This window comes from Helicoverpa armigera, chromosome 21 (genome assembly GCF_030705265.1).
Source record: "Helicoverpa armigera isolate CAAS_96S chromosome 21, ASM3070526v1, whole genome shotgun sequence".
Lineage (NCBI taxonomy): Eukaryota > Metazoa > Arthropoda > Insecta > Lepidoptera > Noctuidae > Helicoverpa > Helicoverpa armigera.
Window position 1 is genome coordinate 2331014 of NC_087140.1, and position 27014 is coordinate 2358027.

At 36.6% G+C, this 27014-nt stretch overlaps 1 protein-coding gene across 2 annotated transcripts; it reads right to left on the reverse strand.

The window, feature by feature from the left end:
• Positions 1–4730: 4730 nt before the first annotated feature.
• On the reverse strand, positions 4731–11586 carry LOC110375941 (uncharacterized). Of its 2 annotated transcripts, none has more exons than XM_064040259.1 (3): positions 11262–11586; positions 7977–8092; positions 4731–4987 (listed from the first exon to the last, which is right to left on the reverse strand). In XM_064040259.1, exons 1-3 carry the CDS (start codon positions 11554–11556, stop codon positions 4802–4804), a joined length of 597 nt encoding a protein of 198 aa, XP_063896329.1. In that variant the 5' UTR covers positions 11557–11586; the 3' UTR covers positions 4731–4801. The 2 variants fall into 2 exon arrangements, with proteins under 2 accessions (XP_063896329.1, XP_049704975.2); XM_049849018.2 differs by having other exon boundaries at positions 4735–4987; positions 7977–8089.
• Positions 11587–27014: the final 15428 nt, after the last annotated feature.

The window sequence follows — 27014 nt, forward strand, 5'->3', positions numbered from 1 at the left end:
GAGGCACGTTCCACTGTTGCTAACAGTAAGGTCCGTGAGAAATCGTAAGGTTGCGCGAAAGTATTAGATAGTAGAACTATCATATGTACCTATAGACCTATATGCCTGAGAGGCGAGAACTTGTACAGCTTTACGAGGTGTGAACAGCTAGGTTCGCGAGGATTCGTATATGTTGTGTGCAAGTCTTGTACAGCTTTACGAGGTGTGAACAGCTGGGTTCGCGAGGATTCGTATATGTTGTGTGCAAGTCTTGTACAGCTTTACGAGGTGTGAACAGCTGGGTTCGCGAGGATTCGTATATGTTGTGTGCAAGTCTTGTACAGCTTTACGAGGTGTGAACAGCTAGGTTCGCGAGGATTCGTATATGTTGTGTGCAAGTCTTGTACAGCTTTACGAGGTGCGACCAGCAAGGTTCGCGAGGATTCGTATATGTTGTGTGCAAGTCTTGTACAGCTTTACGAGGTGCGACCAGCAAGGTTCGCGAGGATTCGTACCTATATGTTGTGTGCAAGTCTTGTACAGCTTTACGAGGTGCGACCAGCAAGGTTCGCGAGGATTCGTATATGTTGTGTGCAAGTATAAAATGGCAGGGCCTGACATGGACTTGAAAGTCACGTTCCACTGTCGTGGAGTCCTTGAGTAACACTCAAAGGTTTGCTTTAAACGGCGCGGCGGTAACTTGTTGTTAAGGTTATTGAAAGTGGTAATGGTAAGGTAATGTGTGAGTAAAAGGTAAAGGTAATAATTTCCATAAATCGTCAGTGTAAAACGATTCGACTGTAGTGACATTTCAAAGTTGTCCGGTTGTTTATAAAACACTAGCAAACGCTACGCTAGTAAAATGCACGTAAAAGTCATTACGGGGCTTTAATCGCAAGTACAAAGCGTCAGAAAAAACTTCATTTCATCATTATTGTTTCAACTCTGAAGCTAGAAATAAAATTCTTACATTGGGACAATGCATTCTGAAACTGTTTTTCAAGTGAAGTAAAATTATTCAGTCAAAGCCCGACAAGGGCAAAGGCAATACTTGGTCATTTGAAGGAAAAGGGAAAGGAGTAGGTAGCTAGAGTAAAATGTGAGGAAACCACTGGGAGTATGAAGATTTATTATATTCCATTAATAGGCAGGTACAGTTTGGTTTTATCTATTTTTATATTCATTTTGATTTTGCCGCTAGTGGATCTCAAGTGTTCGTAATTGTTTCGAGCATGAGATACCTACCTGAATATGTCATTGCCTAGATATAAAGTAGATGATTTCGATAATAAACTGTTTGAATCGGACCAAGCAAGATGAGTGCTCGTTGGCTGAACGTGCAGCAATATTTGAGACTGTTTGATTCCACATGGACTAACAGGCGGGATATCGGTGTCCATCGACTGATCACCAGACTGGTTATTGATGTCGGCAAAGTGACGGAGTTTAATTTGTTTTTACTAAACAAAGGAAGGGATGTAGTGTACTGTATTATCACCGATATCTGTCGTCTCGTTGTCGCATAGACGCGGAGAGTGCACACTATACTCTATGGCCAGTTGGCGGGAAACCGGGAGAGTGTGTGGCACGGGAGTAAGACGTTATGTGGGCAAGCGAGCCGATATCCTAATTATCGGATGGTAATTACAGAGACACAGGTAGGGCGAACACTACACTTACCAAGGGGTATCCTGTTGTCCGGGTAACTGTAAGGCACTGGTGAGGTTGCAATCCAGAAGTCATCTTCAACATAGTTGGGAAAAGGCTCGGCAGACGATGATTTTTGGACAAACTGCTTTACATACATACAGTATGTGAGATGAATGTCAACATGACAACTTCACTTTATTATGTGTGCCAAAGCCATAGGCCAAAGCTTATGAATTCATTCTTAAAAAAAAGTAAGTACTGAGTGTATAAAAGAGTACAGCGCTCTTCATACCTGTATTACCTTGAATATTTTACTTAACATACGATAGCTAGAATTTTCAAAGAGGCAAACTTCGAACTGAGAAGTGTACTGCTATGTGAAAGTTCCAACCGTAGCGCCATCTATGTGAAAATGCTATTAACTATTAGCTTCTGTTAAAAACAAGTGCGATTTTGTAGGAGAAATTGTGCACTACTTTCTTCATCACGTACAAAGCTAAATAAGTTTGACTAAATTCTGCTAGATGGCGCTTCAAACCATGGTACGAAAACCGCAAGACGATCTAATTATATAATACTGGCTTTCGTCCGCGGCTTCGCCCGCGTCGAATTCGGTTATATCGCGCTTCCAAGAGAACTCTTCAAAACTCCTCAATAAAAACTATCCTATGTTCTTTCTCTAAGTCAACTCTGTGCCAAATTTTATTGAAATCATTCAGTGGTTTAGACGTGAAAGCTTAACAGACAGACAGCGTTAATTTCGCTTTTTATAATATAAGTAGGGATTTGGAAAAGTGAAACAGCGCCATCTATTAACTTACGCTTGCGCCTTGTAAGAAGAAAGTAGGAGAAAGTACTACTTTCATTATGACGTACTAAGCTAAGTAAGATTTACATATTCTACTAGGTGGCGCTTTTAAGAACATGGTTATGATGCGATTTTTAGGGTTCCGTACCCAAAGGGAAAACGGGACCCTATTGTTTTCGCTCGTCCGTCCGTCTGTCAGCAGGCTATAGTTCATGAACCGTGATAGTTAGAGAGCTGAAATTTTCACAGATGATGTATTTTTGTTGCCGCTATAACAACAAATACTGAAAACTAGAATTGTATAAATCTTTTGGTTGGCTCCCATACAACAAACGTGATTTTTTTGTCCGTTTTATTAATAATGGTACGGAACCCTTCGTGCGCGATTCCGACTCGCACTTGGCCGCTTTTATTCTGTCATGTAACTATGTATTTCAATATAATATTTTATTTACACAATTTAATTGATAAAATTGTAAATGTTTTGCCAAAAGGTGTAATTTTACTTTAAAATAGCGTATAAAATCATAAAGTCATTTCAGCAATACATCCTCTGAGCCTTTTTGCAACTTTTCTCAGTTTGTATGTACTTTCTAAGTATATCTTAGGCACCAATGACTGTGTTTCGGATGGCACGTTAAACTGTAGGTCCCGGCTGTCATAGAACATCCTTGGCAGTCGTTACGGGTAGTCAGAAGCCAGTAAGTCTGACACCAGTCTAACTGGGTTGAGGAGGTCAGGCAGGGCAGTCGCTCCTTGTAAAGCACTAGTACTCAGCTACATCCGGTTAGACTGGAAGCCGACCCCAACATAGTTTGGGAAAAAGGCTCGGAGGATGAGGATGAGGATGATCCTCTGAGCCTTTTTCCCAACTATGGGGTCGGCTTCCAGTGTAACCGGATTCAGCTGAGTACCAGTGTTTTACAAGGAGCGACTGCCTACCTGACCTCCTCAACCCAGTTACCCGGGCAATCCGATACCCCTTGGTTAGGCTGGTGTCAGACTTACTGGCTTCTGACTACCCGTAACGACTGCCAAGGATGTTCAATGAAAGTCATTTCAGGAATCTGAAATGTTAATTATATATTATACTCGCTTACATAACAATTCAGGTAAGATTTCTAGATAAGTCGAAAAAACTTCAATGACATAACATCTTGTCCAATTTTCCAGTGAAAGTACAAAAAAATGTTATACTTAGGTACCTACTTATCGTTCAAAAACTAAGTGAAAGTGAACGGACATTTAAGTTTTTGTAGTGTTACCTTTTTCTTTGTTTACTTAGTTCTAACTTGTTTTCAGTTCTTATTACATTCTTGGGAGAGAAAAGGTATTGAAGTTTGGTAGGTATGTTCTTTTTTATTCGATAGGTACTTTTGTTGTCGATAACTTGCTTATTCGAATGGTGAATGGTTATGAACATTATGACTTGAATTTGTAACTTCAATTGCAAATACTAGAACATTAAGTATGTGTGGAAAGTTGTTTTTGGTTTGAAGTTTTAATATATACCTACTATATGCCTACTAAGGCCTTTAGTCTACCTACATGCATATGTACGCTTGATAAGCGATTATATACAAGAAGGAATCATCACCATTTATTTTTGTGTAGCCATGGTCTCATAGAGACCAAAATCGTCAGGTAGGTATCAAAGATTTTCGTAGCTTAGTGTGTGAAGGGCGAATATTATTCTGCTCATAATATCTTTAAATCACAGTGTCACATAAATTTAAAACCTTTTCTAATCTACTCTAGAAACCGCCCCATCTTAACAACACAAAGAAAAAACCATCGATCTGCTTGTAAATCTCAGCGCGGTGGCTCCGCACTAATTTGGCCACAATCGGTGTTTACAATGGAGCCTTAATTCTATGTAACCCCTGGGAGGATCGTGACTCGAGTGCAGAATAGTTACATGGTGAGAAAAGATTTGTTACGGTGTTTTTTTTGCTGTTTTCCGGTCACAAATTCAATGGTTTTCCTGTAGAAAATAACTTGGTTTTTCCGAAGCAATTTGACTTCTATATAGGAGGCATTATTTCGTAAAATCAACTTAAAAATATTTTTAACAACAAAATATAGCTTTGGACCATATCCCCTTTAAATAACATACTTAAATATTTTATTGAAGTTTGAAGTTCACTTGAATGTGTATTTCGTTTGAGACATAGTTTATGGTCCGACGTTAGCGACTAGTGATTTCATAATAATTTAAACAGTTATAACTATCTTCAGATAACATTCATCTCAAAACAAAATAAAACACCCACATCTAAAAAATCCTCAATAATTTAATAATAAATTAAGCAATAAATTACACTGCACGACAAATAAATTAGGCACACCCATTTATCTTAAGAATCACGATGCATTTTCGTAATGCCTCCATCCTCGGTAAGGTAAGGGGGTGATATCCCTTCTTCTTCTATGGTGACCATGGTGACCAGCGTATATGACCTGATGATCTTCGCCACCGTCGTGAGAAGCCAGTTTCTTGACTCCTACAATGGCTGCCAGCATTAAGGCGAGAGCTGATGCTGCTAATGCCTGGAAGATGAAAGGAAATAGTTTGTGAGATGCTCTGAAACTTTATTTTTGATTTTAAATATTGATTAGAGGGATTTAGACATATTTTCTTATTAAAGGAAAATTATCGTATGAGTATTGGAAACAGTGATGCAATCCGAAGTTACACTAATTAATTATTTTAACTTGAACTACAGCGTAAGTCAAGTAACATTTTGAAACACATTGTCACAAAACCTAGTTCCAATATTAAAAAAAACTCTTGTGGAAGTCGAACCTATGGTACCTACGCCATCAGGCATATTGCTCAGATGCTACACCTAAAGTTAACATTATCTACTTATAACCAACAACAATCACCACCCTTTGACATTGACTTCGACTTGAATATAACGCATCAACCTTCAACAGGACCATGTTTTATCACTACCTATCTTCCATATTCACACAGTCACCTAGGTTACCCATTAATCCAAGCTTTTGTTTCCCATCCCGTATAACAAAGAACGTGCTTCCCAAGCCACGCTGCAGACCTGTAAAATGGCAGGTCATTCATCTACGTATCAAAAGCAAAGCCTAGCCTAAGCTTAATTGAAAGATCTGGTCCATCATGATACGTCAAATTGCTACAGAATTTAGTTCGAAAAGGGATGGACGTATAAATTGGTAATCCTTGTAACATTTGGTGTATTATACAATCCGAATTCTGGATGTTTAATACTTATTAATATCTAAAGAAACCAGCTAAAAAGCAAAAAAAATACTATTATTAAAAATACCACAATAAAAATAAAACAAACTTTTTTTGTATTCCTCTAATTTTGCCAGTATGTGTACTTCGGTGCTCACAATTTTTTTTACTGACCAGTACATAATATGTATATTTCTAAAGGAAGTGTAATATATTGGTCCTATGGTATTTTATGCATACTATTCACATAAAACAATGTATCATGAAATCATAAACTGTATCATAATATTAATATTATACGCTATACAATTCCCCCTTAATGGCACCCGTAATAATTAAACGATAAAAAAGGGAATTATCGTAATAACAGGGTTGTAAAAATAGGTTAGTTCCGTAAACAAAACTATACTTTTATGGGGGAAATACCATAGTATCTTGATGTCCCCTTGACCTATATTTGGCCATACCCACCAAACTTTACAGTTTTCACTCTTATATGTGTCTTGGTTTGACATTTCAAACTTTTCATACAGATTAAGCTAAGCCTGTAGGCCTCCGGTCATACAAAGAAGGAATGAACGTTTATCTCCATGCTTCCTCAATTCGAATTGGCAATTTCAGACTTTAAATTCTATATTTCCTCAAGAAGTTTTCCTTCACCTTTACACCCATTGGTGTCCAAAATACACTTTCAAAGTAAATTGTAACGTAACGAAAGTTTCACTGGTATCTGCCTAACCTGGAATCGAACCCTTTTACATAAGGGACATGTGTTCAAAACACCTAGACCTACCGTATAATCTTTTCTTTCTCGTCTCCATCTATCCTAAGGTTGTCTCTTGGCCATAAGACCGCCCATTATGTCACCTACTTTAATTAGATCTAAGATTATATTAAAAAACTGCATAAAACTTAAACCAGTATCTATAAATCGATATCAAACCGTACCGTCTCGATATAACTTCTAACACAAAACACCGACTGCTAGAGGTATACTTAATAGTAGTGCATTTAATTGGTAAAAGTGTGTAATTAGTCCGGCCAGCGCTGCCGTGACGGAGATTGTCGGCGCAAGCGCAGTGCAGTGAGCTACATAGTCTACGTGTTTGTGTGTGGAGCATGTGTTGTAGAGTGCTCAATTTATATATTTTTTTGGAGCTCAATATTTCGATACACATTCATTGAAGGACGGGCCATGTAAATCGAAATCTGAACTAAGACCCAGTTGCAACTTTTAGCTACAACGATAACTTAATCATAACCAGATGTATGCTTGCTACCTATTGGTCAAATCAGCGATTTTATTGAAAATGATGCAGTTATCGTTAAAGTTGTTGGCGAATATCGTAAAAAATCGTGCAACCCACCGTAATATTACACTGGAGTTTTTTTTTACTATTTCCAAGTTAAATAATCCTTTTCACTCATTTTGGAATGACTGAAAAGTATGCCTCGTTTTGATAACACGGTCGATTTTATTAGGTAACTACAACAATAAGGAAAGTTCAGTCTCTGTTACATACATACTCTGTGTTAATATCTGATGATCTATTAGTAGTATGAGCTCATTAGTGGCTTGTGTAGGAACTGCTTGAATAATAAATAAGATCAGAGATAGGCGGATAGTAACACCTAAGTAAATAAAGTTGCTGAGTACATTTTCTTTTGATCAAAAATGCACATCTTAGGAAACGTAAGAAGATACACATTTTTGAATAATATAAGAAAATGCAAGACGTGACAAATTTCCGAAGAAACTAAGTATCAGTAGTTGAAAATGCCATCCAGATTACAAAACAATTCTTGGCTACGGCAGCTGTTCTCGTATAAGGAGATCAGCTGGACAATTATGTACACAAGCATTTGCGCAAATACTGGTTCACTCCCTATTTGAGATGGTGTCAGACCTACTGGCTTACTGACTACCCGTAACGACTGCCAAGGATGTTCAATGACAGCCGGGACCTACAGTTTAACGTGCCATCTGAAACACATTCACTATCATATCCATATGGGATTTTAATCTGACACGACCGGAGAGAGATCAAGCACAAGACCGACATTGACGTGCTCTCCGATACACGGGTGTATCAATCACTAACTTCCAGACTCCGGGCTGCTTTGTAAATGTTTCTTAAACCTACAAAGCGGTTTCGACTCGTCATAGGAATCGAACCTCGTATCATGCACTAAGCGACCACTAGACCGATTTGGAATTTAACCGTACTTCACAGGGCGGTGTTTTAACCGTTAGGCTACCATGACTCTTTAGTGATTAGGTACTTATTTACTTACATAACACCGATTTTTTTAACATACCTTCATAGTAAGAAGACCCAGACCACCAATACCGATGGCTCCTAGCGCCTTGGCAAACATGAGTCCTAGAAGTGCCACGCCGCCGCCGCCGCCGCCCTTGCCTCTTCCAGTCACTGCTGATGTAAAGTATAAAACGATATAAGTATTTTTGTTGGAGAATTTTCTTTTAGATTTGGGATGCTTCTGGATATCAAAAGTGTACCGTATGTATTTCTAAAAGTATGTTCTAGAATCTGTGTAGCTTTTAAACAAATCAGTTCAGTAGTTATGGCTAGAAAGTCAGATAATATTACTGAGTTGCGGTTGAATTTAAAATTAGTAAAATTTAGTTTTTACTACGGGTTATTATTATTTTATTTTTCGACGTAATAAATAAATGAGTTATAATGGTTTAATTAAAATATGAGATATCTGTAAGTACATAACTTTAAGCCCTGTTTATGTTAACAATAAAGGCATATTATAATTAGACATTATTACTTAAGTTCTTATGATGTCTAGATTTTAGTAAGCAAAGTATATGTAGGTAATAGTCTTAATAAGACCTAAGATGTTTCATGTATCAAATCTCAAAGTCTAACCCAAGTTGTGGTTATAGAGTTGTGTTTAACGAGAATTGGAAATTCTACGTATTACGCTTTAATTAAAATACTAGTTTACTAGCTAAGTATTTCCCGCGGTTCGAGCCGCTTCCCGAGGGAACTACCTCTTGCAACCGGATAAAAAGTAGCCTATATCCTTTTTTCAGCTCACTTTATATATTACCTATATAGTTCACAGTACACGGAACAATTTTTGTTTTGACACATAAAAATGTAAGACTCTGTGAGTGCCTTTTTTGCGATAAGTCCGACAAACTTTTCTAATGTGCAAAGTTTGACGCTGTAGCGTTTTTGAAAGATGTATTCCTGGAATTGTCGATATGCTATCACTATTTACAGTACAAGTTTAATTTATTGTTTGTTTATCCATCCTCCGAGCCTTTTTCCCAAACTATGTTGGGGTCGGCTTCCAGTCTAACCGGATTCAGCTGAGTACCAGTGCTTTACAAGAAGCGACTGCCTATCTGACCTCCTCAACCCAGTTACCTGGGCAACCCAGTACCCCCTTGGTTAGACTGGTGTCAGACTTACTGGCTTCTGACTACCCGTAACGACTGCCAAGGATGTTCAATGACAGCCGGGACCTACAGTTTAACGTGCCATCCGAAACACAGTCATTGGTGTCTAAGATATACTTAGAAAGTACATACAAACTTAGAAAAGTTGCATTGGTACTTGCCTGACCTGGAATCGAACCGAGAGGTCGGTTCTTTGCCCACTAGGCCACCACGACTTTTTTGTTTTTTGTTTGTTTAGTAAAGTTAATTTTAAAATTGTAGTCTACTTGTGGGTGCAGCGTGAGAGGCCATTCGATGATTTCCCATCAACATAAAAAGTCACATTATGTAACTAACTCAACTAGTAACAGGCTTCAAATGAAGTAGTCTCCATTCAAAAGAATCTTTCAAAACATGATATATCAATTTATCAAACTATCAATTAATCCAGTTCTTACGCTTGGACGGAAGACTCTAGAATCAGCACTTACTCAAGCATTTTTTCTAGTACTAGCAAGGTGAAAGTTATAGTAATTAGCGTGCATTAGTAATTGAGGCGTTCGAAATATCGAAATAACATATTATGAGATATATAACTCGCCTGAGTTCGAATTATGAGGGACCTACTGAATCATTATTGATATTTAATTAAATGTAAATTACTTTCTTCCATAGATAAACTTACACTGAACAAATTTTTCAATTCAGTTCAGTAGTTTCTGAGATTAGTGCTTTCAACCTAACACAATAACAATCAAACTTTTCAACTCTATTATATTATTATGTATTACTAGCTGTTGCCCGCAACTTCGTCTGCGTGGGCAATATAGAATAGTCAAAATACTACTTATCCCGTAGGAGCATTCTTTCACGTGACAGTATAATTAGGATTAGCACTTAGCAGTCGCATTACGTACTGATAGGTTCAAACTAATACATTTTACATCCTTCATCATCCCTTATTTTATCACCCGTGGGGGTTGAATGGGGGTTAAATTAATCAAAATCGTATTTAAGCGAACGTCATCATAAAATTCTGATTCGTCATCAGGACTTCTTCATAAAATCTAAGAAGATGTATACAAACTTTCATCCCCTATTTTATCCCCTTAGGGATGGAATTTATCAAAATCCTTTCTTAAGGGTTGCCTACGCCATAGTAGCTTTATGCATGCAAAGTCTCAGTCCGATCGGTTTAAAATTGACAAAGTTTCATACAAACTTTCATTCCCTATTTTATCCCCTTGGGGGTAGAATTGATCAAAATCCTTTCTTAGCGGATGCCTACGTCATAACATCTACCTGCATGCCAAATTTCAGCTCGATCCGTCCAGTGGTTTCAGCTGTGCGTTGATAGATCACTATGTCAGTCAGTCAGTCAGTCACCTTTGAGTTTTATATATTTAGATAATATATATAGTAAATTATAGTTTTAATATTGTCAAGATAAAATCATGCACTTGACCTTGCAAACTTAACTATAACTTAGTGGTCAATTTCCCCACGCCAGCTAAGTTACTACAAAAAATAAACGCAAGTAAACAATAAATCCGGCCCACAATCTATCCATTATAAAAGCACAATCACTTTAGTTCCAGCCTGAGTGAGCGTTGATGGGAGCCGGAAATTGCGTTTTACCGGAAATTGGATCAGCCATGTTTGCAGACATTTAAACTGACAGCACTTTTTTGTTTTAAGTTTATTTTTCAATAAAATTTTGGTTAAAAATCTTGATTCAATAATTGAATTTTGTATCTTGGTAACAGTTAGTTATTTTGTATCCCAATTTAACTTAATCTGCTTTATTTTTGTGCACAAAACCTTTGGGGCGTAAACTGACAAACTACTGAACTGGTTCAGAAAATGGGTAATATTTTTCTTAAGCTATGTAAACTATGACCGCAAAATGAATTCATTGCCGAAATCAAGTTTTCGTCATTAACCTAGGTATATTTATCGCAAAAGATCTTAAGTGAATCCACCATTAAAATAGAGTTAGGTCTTCACGTCAACAAACTAGGTATCTTATTTTAAGATTGAGCACGTAATCAACACAATCACGATCATTATAACACAAAATCACCGATGTATTCTATCTGTCAATCTGTTCGCGATAAACACAAAAAGTATGGTACTGATTTTTATCTGACCGAGTCGCTATTAGGTACTGTCAAATTAACACTCACCAGCATTCTCCTTATAAGTCTCATCAACCACCTTCAAAGAATCAGCCACAAACTGCGTAACGCGATCCTTTTCAATCAAATTCGGCAACTTCACTTGCAACTCATGACCTTCCAAGAATTTCGCCATCCTGAACAACGGAGAATTCTCCCCAAAAGATCTTCCTTCATCTTCTAGAGAATTCGTCACTGGTATCTTCGCTAAGCGCACTCCTTCTATCAGATCTATATCACCGTCAAGAAGAGAGGCTACTGTTAACCCGTATAAGGTTACGAAAACCGTCACCTCTCGAAACATTTTGGTTGCTAGTGAATCGCGCAATAAACCAGAAAGGGAGATCCAGTGGTTTATATAGTTGGTTTAAAAAAATAAGAAGTAAGAACGAACGATTTCTTTGGCGCTGTCGCTGTGCGTGAAAAAAAGTGCGGTCATTCTGCAATCTTTTGTGGGTGAGTTGTGTTTTGTTTGTCTGTTTGTGGCGGTGTTTATTTTGGTGTGATTGTAATGTTAGAAATATTTATAATTCGAGTCTTATTTTATATTATTAAAAAAAGTATGACGTGTTACTAATGATCTAATGTGATAATGACATGTATGCAATTTAATATTTATGAGCTAATTTCCTTAAAAAATTAAACGTATTTAGTATTTGTACATCAGTTGTACCAATTGATATTTGTTTGTTTCATTTTATTTATAACTGTCAATACTAAATTTTTCCGTTAACAAACTTTTACTTTCTTTTCATCACTAATTCTTATAAATATATTTTTCGTATATAATAGAAGCCAGTTCTCCCAACTAGTATACAAAAACTTACACACTCTGTTTGTTCATAAAATCACAGTTATTACAGTGTCCCTCAGGGTGTTAAATTACTTGGCACTTGACACTTCAAGTGACAGCTTGATTTTATTTCAGATTAAACCAATCATATTGTTTGTTTGTCATTATTAAACTATTATGTAGAAGTTTTCTCAATAATCTTGTCCAAAATAATTCTTTATTTTGAGCGATATGGAGTGATTATTATTATTGTTGCCACTTGAACACCTTTAACAGTCGTTACGGGTAGTCAGAAGCCAGTAAGTCTGACGACCAGTCTTATCTAGGAGTATTGGGTTGCCCAGGTTACCGGGTTGGTGAGGTCAGATAGGCAGTGGCTTCTTGTAAAGGTCTGGTACTCAGCTGCATCCGGATAGCCTGGAAGCCGACCCCAACATAGTTGGCAAAAAGGCTAGGCAGATGGTGATAATATACAGTGATATTTTATTTATTTTTATTTCATAGTACCACATTATAATGTTCAGCAGACGGTAACTAACGAATTTATTTATTCATAAAATGTTAGGTTAAAAATAGATTTTATTATTACAATGGTCTAGATTTTTGTGCTTAATAAATTTAACCGTCTATGCCCGAGATTCTAGACCATATCATGTTGTTAAAAAATGAAAATTTTATGCACGGTTGAATTTAGTCACAAAGCTGTACAAATCTGTTAGCTAGTTACATTTAGTATCAAGCATGAGATGCGTAAATTAAGATAAATGTAAAAAAAAAACAATGAAAAAGGTGGTAATGTAAAGTTTTTTTTACGTTCCAAATGTAATTCAATTTATATAAATTATTGTTACAACTAACTAACTTCATAAAAAGGAGGAGGTTTTCAATCTGTCAAAACATGTTATTGTATATACACACTTATTTAAATAGTAGATCTTTACCTGACAAAATATTTCATTTACTTAAATTATATTGCCAAACACTTTCAGAATAACTCAGCTATAAAGAGCGAGACATTGAAAACGCTCTCAAATAAAAATAAAACAATAGTTCACACCTTATAGAAAAAATATAATGATCACTGGAAGCGGCAGTCGAATGGACCGTCTCAATAGTAGGTACACATTAAACGTCTTCAAGCATTATAAGATCAGATAATTATGTCTATAACAGTAATCAGTAGTGTTGTGAGATTTTATAATAATACAGTAGTCGATTTTTGCTTAGACAATTGTTGGACACTTAGTTATATTTGGAACGTACAGAACTACTTTCAATACATAATTACAGCTTAGCAAACGAACTAACAAGGATTTAAGGAGTTATGCCCAATTCGTCATTTTAGTGATTTGGCATCCATAAAAAACGTGTCCCAGTTGGTCATTCAATAAAATATTTTATTTTGCTTAGTCCCAATTGGTCATCCGTACTTTATTTTGTAAAAAGTACTGTCAACAAGATAAGCTTTACAATATTGTAATATGTTTTTTTTTTATTTATTTTGGTTATGTTTTTTTCCGAATATGGCAAGACGCTATTAATAAAATCGCGATTTCAACGGCGTCACACACCGCACGGCCAAAACCAAAATACCAGGATCGCATAAATCAGATGAGTAATATACCAATCAACGAGTGTCCATGGAACTGCCCACCGTGTACTAGGACCGCATAACTTAAAGGAGTATAGCAGTCAAGAGTGTCAGGATTTTACGTTTTTTTCCTAATTGTAGATAAACATACCAATTTACACCATCATTCATCATTTTTATGTATACAATCTCTTTGCAAGTTATGGGCCCCTGGTACTTTTGTTACCGACACAAAAAGTATCGAGTCACATTTTCGGGTTTATAAAATGCCCAAGTTGTCTTCACCTGTGTTTTAATGTAAATTTTATTATATTTATATGAGAGCTATACCTTTACCTACATCAAAGTTTTTCATTTAAAATTTCTTCTAACACTTTTATTTCTGACGGTACTCTGATACGTGAAATTTTATGCGGGGGACGAATCGGAACTCAAAATTTAAATATTAAATTATTTATTTTGCTCAAATGACCAATCGGGACTTGGTGTATGGAAAAAATAGTTGGTGACCAATCGGTACTAATGACAAATTGGGAATAACTCGATTTAAGTAACCATTCACACCTATAGCGCTCAATTTACATCTTCATATAAGAATTTGCTCAAATCCTGACGGCCTCTGACGTGGAATTGTAACAACGACTGCTACTGGGTAGCATTCGGGGACGCCAGCTTTACGTGCCTTCCTAGGCACGGGGGTGTAACACCTTCAATTTCCAGACTCTGGGCTGCTTTGTTAAAGTTTCTAAAAGCAAGATCGACCCAGGAATTGAACCCGGGTCTCTGTGCATTGTAGTTGCACTTGTGAGCGTACTTACAGCGCTTAAACAGCCCGGGGCAGTACGGTCACATCTAGAACCCATAGATCTGTGTTTATAGATAGTGAAATAACATTACATTTTCTTTGTCGCTTCAATTTTCTTTATTTTTTCGATCAGTAGGTGAGTAGTTGTAAATGAAGGGTTTAGGAAAAGGTTTCTTTCTAACAATAATCGTTATCACTTTCAGATGGTATTGGAAATTACTTGTCAACTAATTTAATCTTTATCCTATTACTGGCTTTTCCGCTTCTACAAGAGTAATTTTTAGGGTTCCGTACCCAAAGGGTAAAACGGGACCCTACTGTTTTCGCTCCTCTGTCCGTCCGCCCGTCTGTCACCAGGCTGCATCTCATGAACCGTGATAGTTAGAGAGTTGAAATTTTCACAGATGATGTATTTTGGTTGCCGCTATAACAACAATAGGTACTGAAAACTAATATGAAATAAATATTTTGGGGGGCTCCCATACAACAAACGTGTTTTTTTTTTGTGATAATGTTACGGAACCCTTCGTGCGCGATTCCGACTCGCACTTGGTCGGTTTTTATATTAATAATATCGGTAAGGATGTACATATACATTCGATTGATACATGACAGTATGTTTGTGATCAACATAAGCCTCTACAAACACATTTATGTGTCGCATTGAATAAGCTTTTAGTAGAGTAAACATTTCAAACGTATTTTGTCGTAACCAATGTTATAGATGCGAATATTAATATCTGTCGCATTTTCAGGACAAAACTACTGAACAGTTCAGTAGGAACTTTTATATAGGTAGACCTATTAAAGGTTTTTACAAGCAGGTACAGGTTCCCAAGAGTGGGTGTTATGGAGAAGAACCGGCAAAAAACTTTATATAGGTATAGGTACTCCATGTTTATAGCAAAAATTAATATAACGCTAAAACAATTTAACAAATCGGTCTAGTAGTTTCTGAGCTTAGCATATTCAACCAAGCAAAGACATGAACTTTTTATCTATAGGTATAATATTATAGATACCTACTATTTTTATTAATTGACGTGTGAAAGTTGTGACGATTTACGTAGGTAAATGCACTACGTAGGTATTGGGTAAAGCCATACAAACAAGCTAGTTTTAAAATAGAACGAAAATATCATCCCCATTTATTGTTTATTTTAATTAAGAACTACCCCCAAGCGATTGTTCAAAACTAACCCTACAATGCTTACGGAATAATTGTTATTATTCATGCAGGCTTTTCATATTGTGCTGTTCACTCTAATTAAATAGACTGGCCGGCCTAATTCTGAGTACTTAATATAGCCTGGCAAGCTTGTTAATGACACTACCATGGTCCAGACCAGTCAGTGGGACGTCTCGTCGTCCATGAGGGGAACGGGACGCAGGCAGCAGTGGTGATTACAGGGACGGTAACAGGTGACAGGACTGTAATTATCTCCCGCGCCTTTTCCCAATTATGATGGGTGGGGTCGGCTTCCAGTCTAAGCGGATTCAGCTGAGTACCAGTGTTTTACAAGGAGCGACTGCATATCTGACCTCCTCAACCCAGTTACCCGGTTACCCGGATACCCCTTGGTAAGACTGGTTCTTAGAATGGCTTCTAACTACCTGTAACGACTGCCAAAGATGTCCAATGACTGTTTCGTGGCCGGTACACTTGTGTGGGCCATAGAAGTGTCACTGACGAATTAGCCAAACTGTAGTTTAGTCTGTTTAGAAAATAGGGCTTATTATTTATGTCATTGTTGAAGGGTTTAGTACTTGTCCCACAAATGACAACTCGCTGGAAACTTGTTGAAATAGTATGAATAAATGTTTGTGTATTTATTCTGAAAAATAGGTCTGTTATGAAAGGTTCTTGGTTCTGAAAGAGAGGATTTGCTTGTCGTACCTGAAAACCTTCGTTTGGAATATTTTGAAAATAATAAGTTCTAGGAATAAAGTACCTACTTACATGAAATGGGGCTATCATGTTATAACAATGATTATGTTGAGTAAATAATGAGAATTGTATGTTATGTGTGATGATTTTCATAAATACTTAAATCAGAAATAAATATGAACTGCTAAACAAATGCCGTGCTCTGCTTTATCGAAATCTAGCTTCCACTAGCGGTTTTATCCGCTTACCAAGGGAACTGCTCCCTTCACCCGAATAAAAACGTGCCTACCTATGTATATTACTGCCAAGTTTCATCAAAATCCTTCCATTCATTTTTGCATGAAAGAGGAACAAACATCTAGCTCATCAAACGCGATTATAATGCGAACGAATATGTTTTGACATCCGTCTTCAAACGTCAAACTAACGCCACAATATTATCCAAAACTATCTCAACTAACGTAACCGATCGGTAATAACTTTCATTTTCAACAAATAAACTTAAAAAACCAATCATTGTTACTATTGTACTAACAAAAATAGGAAAAAAAGAACTAAATTAAACTATTTTAGGCTTTCTACGTGCGCTTGAGTTGATAGCACTTTCACTGTTAAACGCGCAACCGACAAATTATTGCTATCTCTTTTTTACGCAGGCTTTTTGTATATTGTTGTCTCTGTCTCGTTTGTATTGGTTTTCTATTGTATTGTAGTAGTTATTTTTCGTTGGTGTAAAGTTGTAATATGTGACGTTTGGTTCGTGTATTAAATATGTATAATAATGAAGGTATATGTACGTATAATGAAGTTTTGATGTTACTGGGACAGATAGTATACTGTCATAATGTTTGTTTTTTGTTCTTATTACATACATTTCTGAGTAGTTTATGCCTGGGGCTTTAAATTAACTATAATAAACTATGTAGGTAGATATTTCTTCTAAAACAAGTCACAATTAAACATACCTACATTATTTAAGGAAATAGTGTCCCGAACATGTATTATCTGTTACAAACAATATTATAACAAACTCGACTTTAACAATAACGATGTAAAAGTGTAGATTACAAACTTATTTATTTTCAGCTGAACATTTAAGTAGACTATCTAAAAACTAGCATTACACGAACTAAGTGAAAGAAACAGCTCTATTTTTATTTTTTATATTCTGAACATCATTCTACTAAACAGTTAGTGTTAGGTAACTGAATATCTAGTACTGAGTTATGTCACGGTATTTAAGTAAAATAAAATTAGTTCTTAATGATGTAATGTGTATTACGACTTGAAAGGAACTGAATAAAACAAGAATGGCTTGTAATGTGTTTATAATTAGTTGAGACTCAATCAGCTACAAGTTTTTGAAAGATCTAAGTCCCACACCTAGGTATATAAAATAAAAGAATCGGTCTAATAAATGGGCTATTAACCAACTAGAAACAAAACCCTTTAGTTGTAAGTAAAATGTTAGTTAAATTACCGTAGATGATTACAAACAGGCTAAAAAAATACAAAATTATGGTAATTAGTATATGTGCAAATGTGTAAAATGTGTTAGTTATATGTGCAAAGTAAATAAAGTATAGGCTTAAATATTTATTTTGTTCTTGTCGCTCAAACGAACGATCAGTTTTTTTTATGTTCCGATTGAGTACTGTTATAACGTAGTTAATAATTAAATAATGAAGGTATTTTTCACACCTTATTATCACGAATACCGTTACCTGTCGCCATAAATCTATAATTTACTTATCACATCAACATTTCAACAAGGGGTTTTTCCATAACTTAGTAATAATTCATTAAAATTTTAGAAGGTACTTGTTGTACAAAGATAAATGCAGTCATAAATTATCATGTAGATAGGTAAGGGCGATATCAGACAAGCGACTTATACGCGCGTGTAAGAGCTCTATATTGGGCGCGTCTTTTCATGAAACTTATAAAACCGTTGACAGTCTTGTCAGTTCTGTCTCTCTCTTCTCTTCTTACATAAATAAATTGATATTTAGTTCCAGAATTACTCCGTATGACTGTTAAATCAATGATACTTCGAATCCAAGAAACCGCACGAAACACATTATTACCTATGAAGTAATATAACTTTTAACATTTTCATATAATCTTGTCTGGAATTAATATAACTGCAAACTCGTACTTGTGACACTATTACACTCGAAACCAGGCTTAAATCCCTAAGGTGCCACGATACGACGACTCTTATAATCGCACAGTAAAAAAACGCTCTTCTGAAACCGTCCTTATATGCAAGTAGGAAGCATATGCATCACGACATTGTTATTTGCACGATTTGACACGCCTTTCTGTTTTGCGGTAGTGATTTCTGTATGTGATTTTCTGTGCTAACTAGCTTTGTGATAATCTATAATATATAGGCTTGTTGTGGAGTGGCTCAGGAAGTTATAGTAATGCTATAGTGAATGAGAGTCTGGATGCTTCTGCGGTAAGAGACAGCGAATTCACGTTAGGTTAAGGCGGCCAACCGTCCCGCATTCTGCGGGACCGTCCCGCAATGCTTGACGAAATCCCGCTTTGAAATTAATAGTAAAACAGTCCCGCAAAACGTTGTATGCGTCCCGCATGTCCCGCATCCCTATTTTTCTACCACACTTCTACACAACACCCACCTGCGCGCACGCTCAACAGTGCAGGAACACAGGTACCTATAATCTCGTTCTCTTAATTCTACTGAACTCGTGAGGCCTAATGATTTTGAAAATAAGACATTAGTGCACGCTGTGACACGATATTGATAGGTTAAAATATAGCTTTTTGCTTACGGTTTTTATTTTATCAGTTCCGTCCGATCATTTTTCAATGCCCCTTTCACGAAAGGTTAAGTCCCGCATTCAGTTTTCGGAAAGTTGGCCGCCTTACGTTAGGTTGGGTACGCGTGATATGTATAGGTATTTTTAGTTTAGTCTGCTGTACCTATGCTGGGGATAGGTACTGCAGACTAAACTGTCAGCCGTTATAATTTTGTCTGATACCTGATTTATATAATGTGTGCACTACTTACTTCATAGTGATTTATGAGCCCTATCTTATCAACGGCCGATTAAAAGTTTGCAGTGCGGAGGATTTTCATCTTGTTTCTGATTTATAGATACAGAAAGATAGTACTCTACCACGGGGTTTTAAGGTTGAAATTTGATTGACTTCTACCAACTTCTTTACTAAAAAAACATGCCCAAATACTGAAAATTTCAGCTACAAAACACAGGAAGCAGAGATAACTGTCTAGGAAATTTAAATACCTAGTGGAATAATTTCCTGACGATAACGGAAACATTGGGGCAGTCGCAATTACATGCGCACGAGTCTCGTGCTACATGACCACCCGTTATTGTCATAGAGTAGGTAGTCTTGCAGATGTGACGGTTGGTAGTAGGTAGAATGGTCAAGAGGATAGTGGGAGACAACATTTTTCAAAAATGAAAAATTAAGTTTACATCAAAGGGAAAGTTAAATTAATTTTAGTATGGAAAATGTTATAGTTAGAAAAATATCAAAGAAAAGTGTAGTGTATAAGCATTTTTGTAAATTTTTGTAACTTTACTATTCAATACGAAACCTCATTGAACTGACATTTTTAAGAATTATTATACCTATGGTTTACAAATATTTAATTGACTTTGACTTTGACAATCAGAGTCTATTTCAATGGTAGTATACTACATACAACTAAATACACAGTATACTAAGTAAGTACATAATATTCCTCAATAGCTTTAAGCAGGCATAAAACCGCCAGCAACTGTCGCCTCTGAACCTACCTAATCTATGTGAATAGGAAATTAATCATTATGCGCTGACTCTGGCCATGCGTGCATCGATTTTATTCCTATTCTTGTAACTACGCTTCCTAATAACTGCACATTCACACCTTAAATCATAATTGTCAATAACGACTGACAAAAAAAAAACAAGAATTTCATAATGATAATGAAGTTGTTTCATTTTTTCTGACGGTGTCAAATAAAGTGTGTAAGTTATTGGTTTGTCTGCCTCGTTGGTCTAGGCCTAAGCGACTGTTATGCATGAGGTCTTGGGTTCGATTCCCGGGATGGGCCGAATCGCTATGTGGGTTTTAGTAACTTTCACAATGCAGCCCAGAGTCTGGAAGTTGGTGGTGTTACACGCCCGTGGCTGGGAGGGCACGTGGCGACGGGGCGTCCCCAAATGCTACTCAGTAGCAGTCTTTGTTACAATGCCATGTCAGAGGCCGTCAGGTTGATTTGAGAAAACTTTAATACCAGGGCTTTCTAGGCAATTGAACCTGCAGCTCACCCGATAAGAAGTAGTTATTGGTTGGGTTTCCTTTTGGATAATAGTGGGAGATTACCACCACTGCTTGTCGACTATCAAATCAAGACTTGGGTGTTGCTGAGAATACTTGAACAACTGACGATCACTGCCTGTAAATGAGTACGGCGGTCTGACTTGAACTTTAAGTTGGGTCCACACAATACATACCTTAAGTTTGTACAAATATCTGTACGAATTTAAGTTTGAGTAAAAATCTAAAGTCTCATTACAAATATGATGACATGATGTTTGTGCAGACTTATCTATCATTGGCTCAGACTTTTGTATGGCATGATTTGTTGCGCAGACAAAATTTTATGAAAGTCTGTGTGAAGTTGGTATCATGTGGACCCACATCATCCTCAGCCTCCGAGCCTTTTCCCAACTATGTTGGGGTCGGCTTCCAGTCTAACCGGATTCAAATGAGTACCAGTGCTTTACAAGAAGCGACTGCCTATCTGACCTCCTCAACCCAGTTACTCGGGCAACCCGGATCATGTGGATCTATACTAATAGAACAAAAATGAAATATTTTTTTTAACATGCTTTTATTAAGTCTATCTGTATGTAAGTATGTAATGGAGTAATGTAACTAATTTAACTATCTTCTATGAATCGTAGCGCCATGAAAATTGGCAGTTGTATGTAGTTCTGATGACAATGTGGTATTATAGAACTGATATGATGATGGAGCTGGACGATATGAACTGGAACTTCATGATGGAAAATCGTATCAAAGTTGTATTTGGAATAGTTAGAAAAGACGCATGGTTGATGCACTCAGACCAAAATTAGCTTGCATTTATAATAGCGTGTTTTCTAGTATTTCTAAACTATTAATTAATATGTTTGCTTGTTATTACCTTAAGCCAAAACTAAAACCTTTCATGATAGGAAGGTACACTATATGTAAACTATATACCCAGGCGATATATATTTTGTTCGAATAGGAAAAAAAAGGCCAGTTATCTACAAATTAAATAATTTATACACATAAAAGTTATCAACATAATAAATAATTGCTTACCAACACACGCTTGTGGTAATTTACATGATTGATTATATTATTATATGCAACATTGACATGATAGCGTGCTTAATACTAAAAGAAAATAGAGTATCGTGACTAATAAATAATATGTAATAATTAATTTAAAATTTCGTTTATATTTAAGAATTTATTAGAAGTATTTATAAGCAAACCAATAGAGTTTTTAATTATTTATGATTGGCTGTTTTATGCAGTCCCATCCGCGTTCTCCGCGTTCCCGAGGACATATCTACATCTCGCAGTCGAGAAAAAAGGTATTAAGCCCGTCTACTCTAGACTTTATTTAATTTTGTACATACCAAGTGCATGTAAGTAGTTTTGGTGTAAAAACGCAACAGACTGTCATTTATTTTCAGATTTATAGATTATATATTTGCAAGAATAGAAAACGAGTTTAAGCACTATCTTACCTGTTTGTAACCGACGATGTCGTCGAAGGTACACTTTGTTGTCTAGGACTAATCTATTTACTCTTATTCCCAGATTATAACTGTCAAGAAGGAGTTGGCTAATTCTCTTTCAAACCAAATACTTAACAAGCAACTTTGAGATTCCGATTTTTGGAACATAGTTCCATTATTTTGGACATCATAGGCAACTTTAAACAACACCGATTAAGTTTAAGAGAGTTTAATAAAAATCGCAGTAAAATTGCTAAGAATTTAATGAGGTCGATACACGATACAAAAAATTTTGAAGTGGTTCCATAGATATTTCTAGCATAATACACACGTTACGTGCAAAATACATGATTCAATTTATACAATCTTCTTTGTTTAAAACAGTTAAAAGCAAATTAACAATGTCATTATCTTTACGACAAGTCGTTAAACGCAAAACTGACTATTCCATTCCACAATTAACAGCAAAAAAACTAATGATTGATGCCTAAATATCATACTTTCAAGACGTTTTATTTCACCAATCAACTACTAATTTAACAGGCGGGACATTATTTTAAATTAAATAAACATTAATTTGATTTCATAACGTTTCGAAAGAAACATGATGGTAATAGACAGTGGGTAAAAACTTTGACGGTTTAGTAAACGGTTCATAAATCTATATGTCGTATTGTAAATAGTTAGGGACGTTGATAAACATGAATATAATGTAGGAAACTGTTGATATTTTATGGCTTTGCAGTGGCATGTGTTGAGTCGATAAGTTCATCTTGACAGTTTAAATGAACTGTCAAATACCTACTAATGACGCTTCACAGTTGTCATATTGTCACTATTTATTAAACTAGCTGTTGCCCGCGACTTCGTACGCGGATCCTGTCCCTTATGCCAGCGACTACGGGGTCAGCAAAATCAAAGATCTAAATAGTCTGATATTGAATTTTAAGGGACCGAAGAGAAACGTTCTATATACTTAATTTTTGTACTTTAACAGCAAAAGCACAGCAGACTAAACAAAACGCTGAGAACTGAACTGCAATAGACGTGACCATAGGGATAAAAGTAGTGATTGTAATTAGTCCGCATTTGTGTGTGGCAAAAATATTACACAAGTATTATTACGTAAAAAAACATTAAATAGATGACAAAGTCGTGGTGACTTAGTGGAAGTCGTGGTGGTTTAGTGGGTAGAGAACCAATCTCTCAAGTATGAGCGTGCGTCTTTGATTCCAGGTCTGGCAAGTGCCTGCCAATGCAACTTTTCTAAGTTCATATGTACCTTCTACGTATATTTTGGATACCAATGACCGTCATTTGGAGGGGATGTTAAACTGTAGGTTCCGGCTGTCATTGAACATTCTTGGCATTCTATAGTCCCGAGGTCTGGAAGAGACATACAATATAATAATGAGATATAAAGCAAAAAAGTCGGAGAGTGGGGGCTCGTGACGCCACGTCTAGGTATGTAAAATTTATACTAAGCAGTGAATTCAAGCGTTGTTGTATCTTTGTTTTTATTTGTTTGTGAGAGAGAGAAAAGAAAAATACGTGTCTAAAAGACGGACTAATTACTTTTTTGATTCACCTATTTCATAACATTCATTTCTATACATTTCAAGTGTAGTATTGCTCCTGAAGTTCCACATCAGGTGTTCCAGATTTTCGATGTTTATACGTCAATAGAGAGTGCATCAGATTGAACCACTTTTGCTAAAACGTCATATCTTCATATGCTATAGTCTATCTGGGCTCCTGGAGTTCCACATCAGGTGTAGGTGTGGTTCAATTTTTATAAGTCAACAGAGAGTGCTTATCAGATTGAACAACTTTTGCTAAAACGTCATACCTCTTTAAGCTATAGTCTAGCTGGGCCCCTGGAGTTCCACATCAGGTGTTTTAGATCTTCAATTTGTGTAAATCAATAGAAAGTGCTTATCAAATTGAACAACTTTCGCTAAAACGTCATACCTGTATATGGTATAGAGAAGCTGGGCTCTTGGGGTTCCACATCAGGTGTTCCAGATCTTAAAATTTATTATCTCAGCTGAAAATGCTCATCACATGAAACAATTTTTGCCATGGCACCATTTTTGTATCTCTAATAGTTTTGTTGGTCTGTAGGAGTTCTGCATCAGGTCTTCAAGTTTCGAAGATAAATTACAGCCTATATGTTGACCAGGCTTAATACTGATACAACAAAGAAAAAATCATTGAAATCCGTTCAGTAGTTCGGAAGATTAGCGTGTACAAATCTAAGAAGATGTATACAAACTTTCATCCCCTATTTTATCCCCTTAGGGATGGAATTTATCAAAATCCTTTCTTAAGGGTTGCCTACGCCATAGTAGCTTTATGCATGCAAAGTCTCAGTCCGATCGGTTTAAAATTGACAAAGTTTCATACAAACTTTCATCCCCTATTTTATCCCCTTGGGGGTAGAATTGATCAAAATCCTTTCTTAGCGGATGCCTACGTCATAACATCTACCTCCATGCCAAATTTCAGCCCGATCCGTCCAGTGGTTTCAGCTGTGCGTTGATAGATCACTATGTCAGTCAGTCAGTCAGTCACCTTTGAGTTTTATATATTTAGATGTATATCGTTTTACCGTCCCATCGGGCTATGATGTGTTTAGTGACACACTCGTGTCTGCGCGAATGCTTGTGCACTACGATAAGTCCTGCGCAGTTGGCTAATCTCTTTGTATGCCATTCACCACAACATCACCACAACATTCCACGGCCCTGGAAAATAACAAAATCATGAAAATTAGTCTGATAAATTTTCCCTTTTCGTCTACTTAAAACAGTCACAGTGTTATTCGTTGGGAAGAAGAATTTTATTTTACAATAGTGGGTGAACCATAGGTTAGTACCTAGCGAGTGCAATTCTTCATGATCATTGACTTTTACGAATTAACACAATGGGGATGTAGGTACTACTTAGGAAGGAAAAATAAAAGAGAGCGGAGATGCACACAGTAACGTACAGTTACTAGAACTAACGAGGCGTTCGGGGTCACAAAGTTAACATTAGTCTTGATTGATTTGTGATATGCAGCTAATGACGTTCCTCGTCCGCTGAACACTCGTATTTTGGCGCGCTAGATTCTCAGGATATATTGCGTTATACCATCTCCGCTAGTCGTTTTGTTCTCCATGCTATGTACATACTACAAGTACCTAGATCATTTGTAGACCTCGCATTATTTTGATCTAATGCAGCCCCAGTCCCATTTGATAAAATACCCCTTGGTAAGACAGAGTGTCAGACTTTCTAGATTTTAACTAACGACTGCCAAAGATGTTCAAATGACAGATTGAACCCACCAATTAACGTGCTTTCCAAGACACTGGGGCTCTCGTCATGTCAAGGAGACTCATTCATGGTCTGAATGTACCAAGTAAAAGTAAAACATTATGGTCTTTGCGGCCTGCAGCTGTTACTAAGCCAATAGTGCCTTAAGTATATTCTTTTCTTTCCCTGCAATAGATGAAACTTGTTGTCAGCGACTTTTGTTAATTTTAAAGGAAATGAATGTAGGGCTCAATATAGACACAAATGCTTGGTTCCGGACTACAATATGATATATCCTTTTTTGTTACTGGAACACAGATTGCGTGCATTTCGTTGGCGATTAAACAAAATAAGTTTCATTTGTATGTACCGTTAGCGTAATAGAGGTATTATTCATCATCTGCCTAGCCTTTTCCCAACTATGTTGGGGTCGGCTTCCAGTCTAACCGGATGCAGCTGAGTACCAGGGTTTTACAAGGAGCGACTGCCTATCTGACCTCCTAAACCCAGTTACCTGGGCAACCCGATACCCCTTGGTAAGACTGGATGTCAGACTTTCTGGCTTCTGACTACCCGTAACGACTACCAAAGATGTTTAAATGGCAGCCGGGACCTATAGTTTATCGTGCCATCCGAAACACGGAAGAACTCATTATGACAAGATGGTCACCCATCCACGGACCGACCGCGCCAAGCGTTGCTTAACCTTATGATCGATCGATCCGCGCGGCTTTGACTTAGCCACGAGCTCTTCGAGAGGTATTATTGGTTAACAAAATATAATGGCTGAAGTGATTTTTGTAATGCGTTTTGATTAGGACCGATTGCAAAATACTATAGTTAGCCCTGATAAATACTGTGCTGAAAACAGCAACAAAATCGGTTCAGCCAAACGTGAGATAATCGCGCACAAACATATAGACAGGTCAAACTAAGAATCTCTTTTTTTGAAGTCTGTAATTCAATAAGTATAAATGCAACTTTGCTATCTGCTAAATAATATCAACGAAAGTTCTCAAAACTTTCATACTATTTTTAACTTTTTATGTGAATTCTTTCGAATTTTCCTGCTAAGGCATTCTGAAAATTACATAAGTAAGTATTTACATGTTTTTTTTTTATTAATTTTCTTCACTCTTAGTTTCCACTGTACCTACTTTTCAGTCTGCATCTTACTGTACATTCAGTTTGCATCTTACGACAAAGCTTTTCTTCGAAATGAAGTAGAACCACTTTCTTGAAAGATATTATTATCGCTTTTTATACGGCTGTTTTACATTTTAAATTGTTCGCAGCCAGTTCAGGAACTTTACGAGGTTCGTGGTCAGAAAACTCATTTCGCATTCCAAGGATTTTATTATTCTGGTCTCCTCTAGTTCTATGCTCTTGGCCTGGCTTTTTGAAAATGAGGGATATATTTTCTTCTTTTAGAGTTTTTGAATTTTGTCGTAGGCAGGTGTAGACAATATGGTCATCTACAGTGGGTTTTAGTCAACAAGAGTCTGACATCCTCACGCTGCACACACAGCGGGTTTGATAATTATAAAAAAAGGTGTCGATGTTTTATCTTATTAAAGCGGGCGAGCCATAGGTAAGTGTGTAAT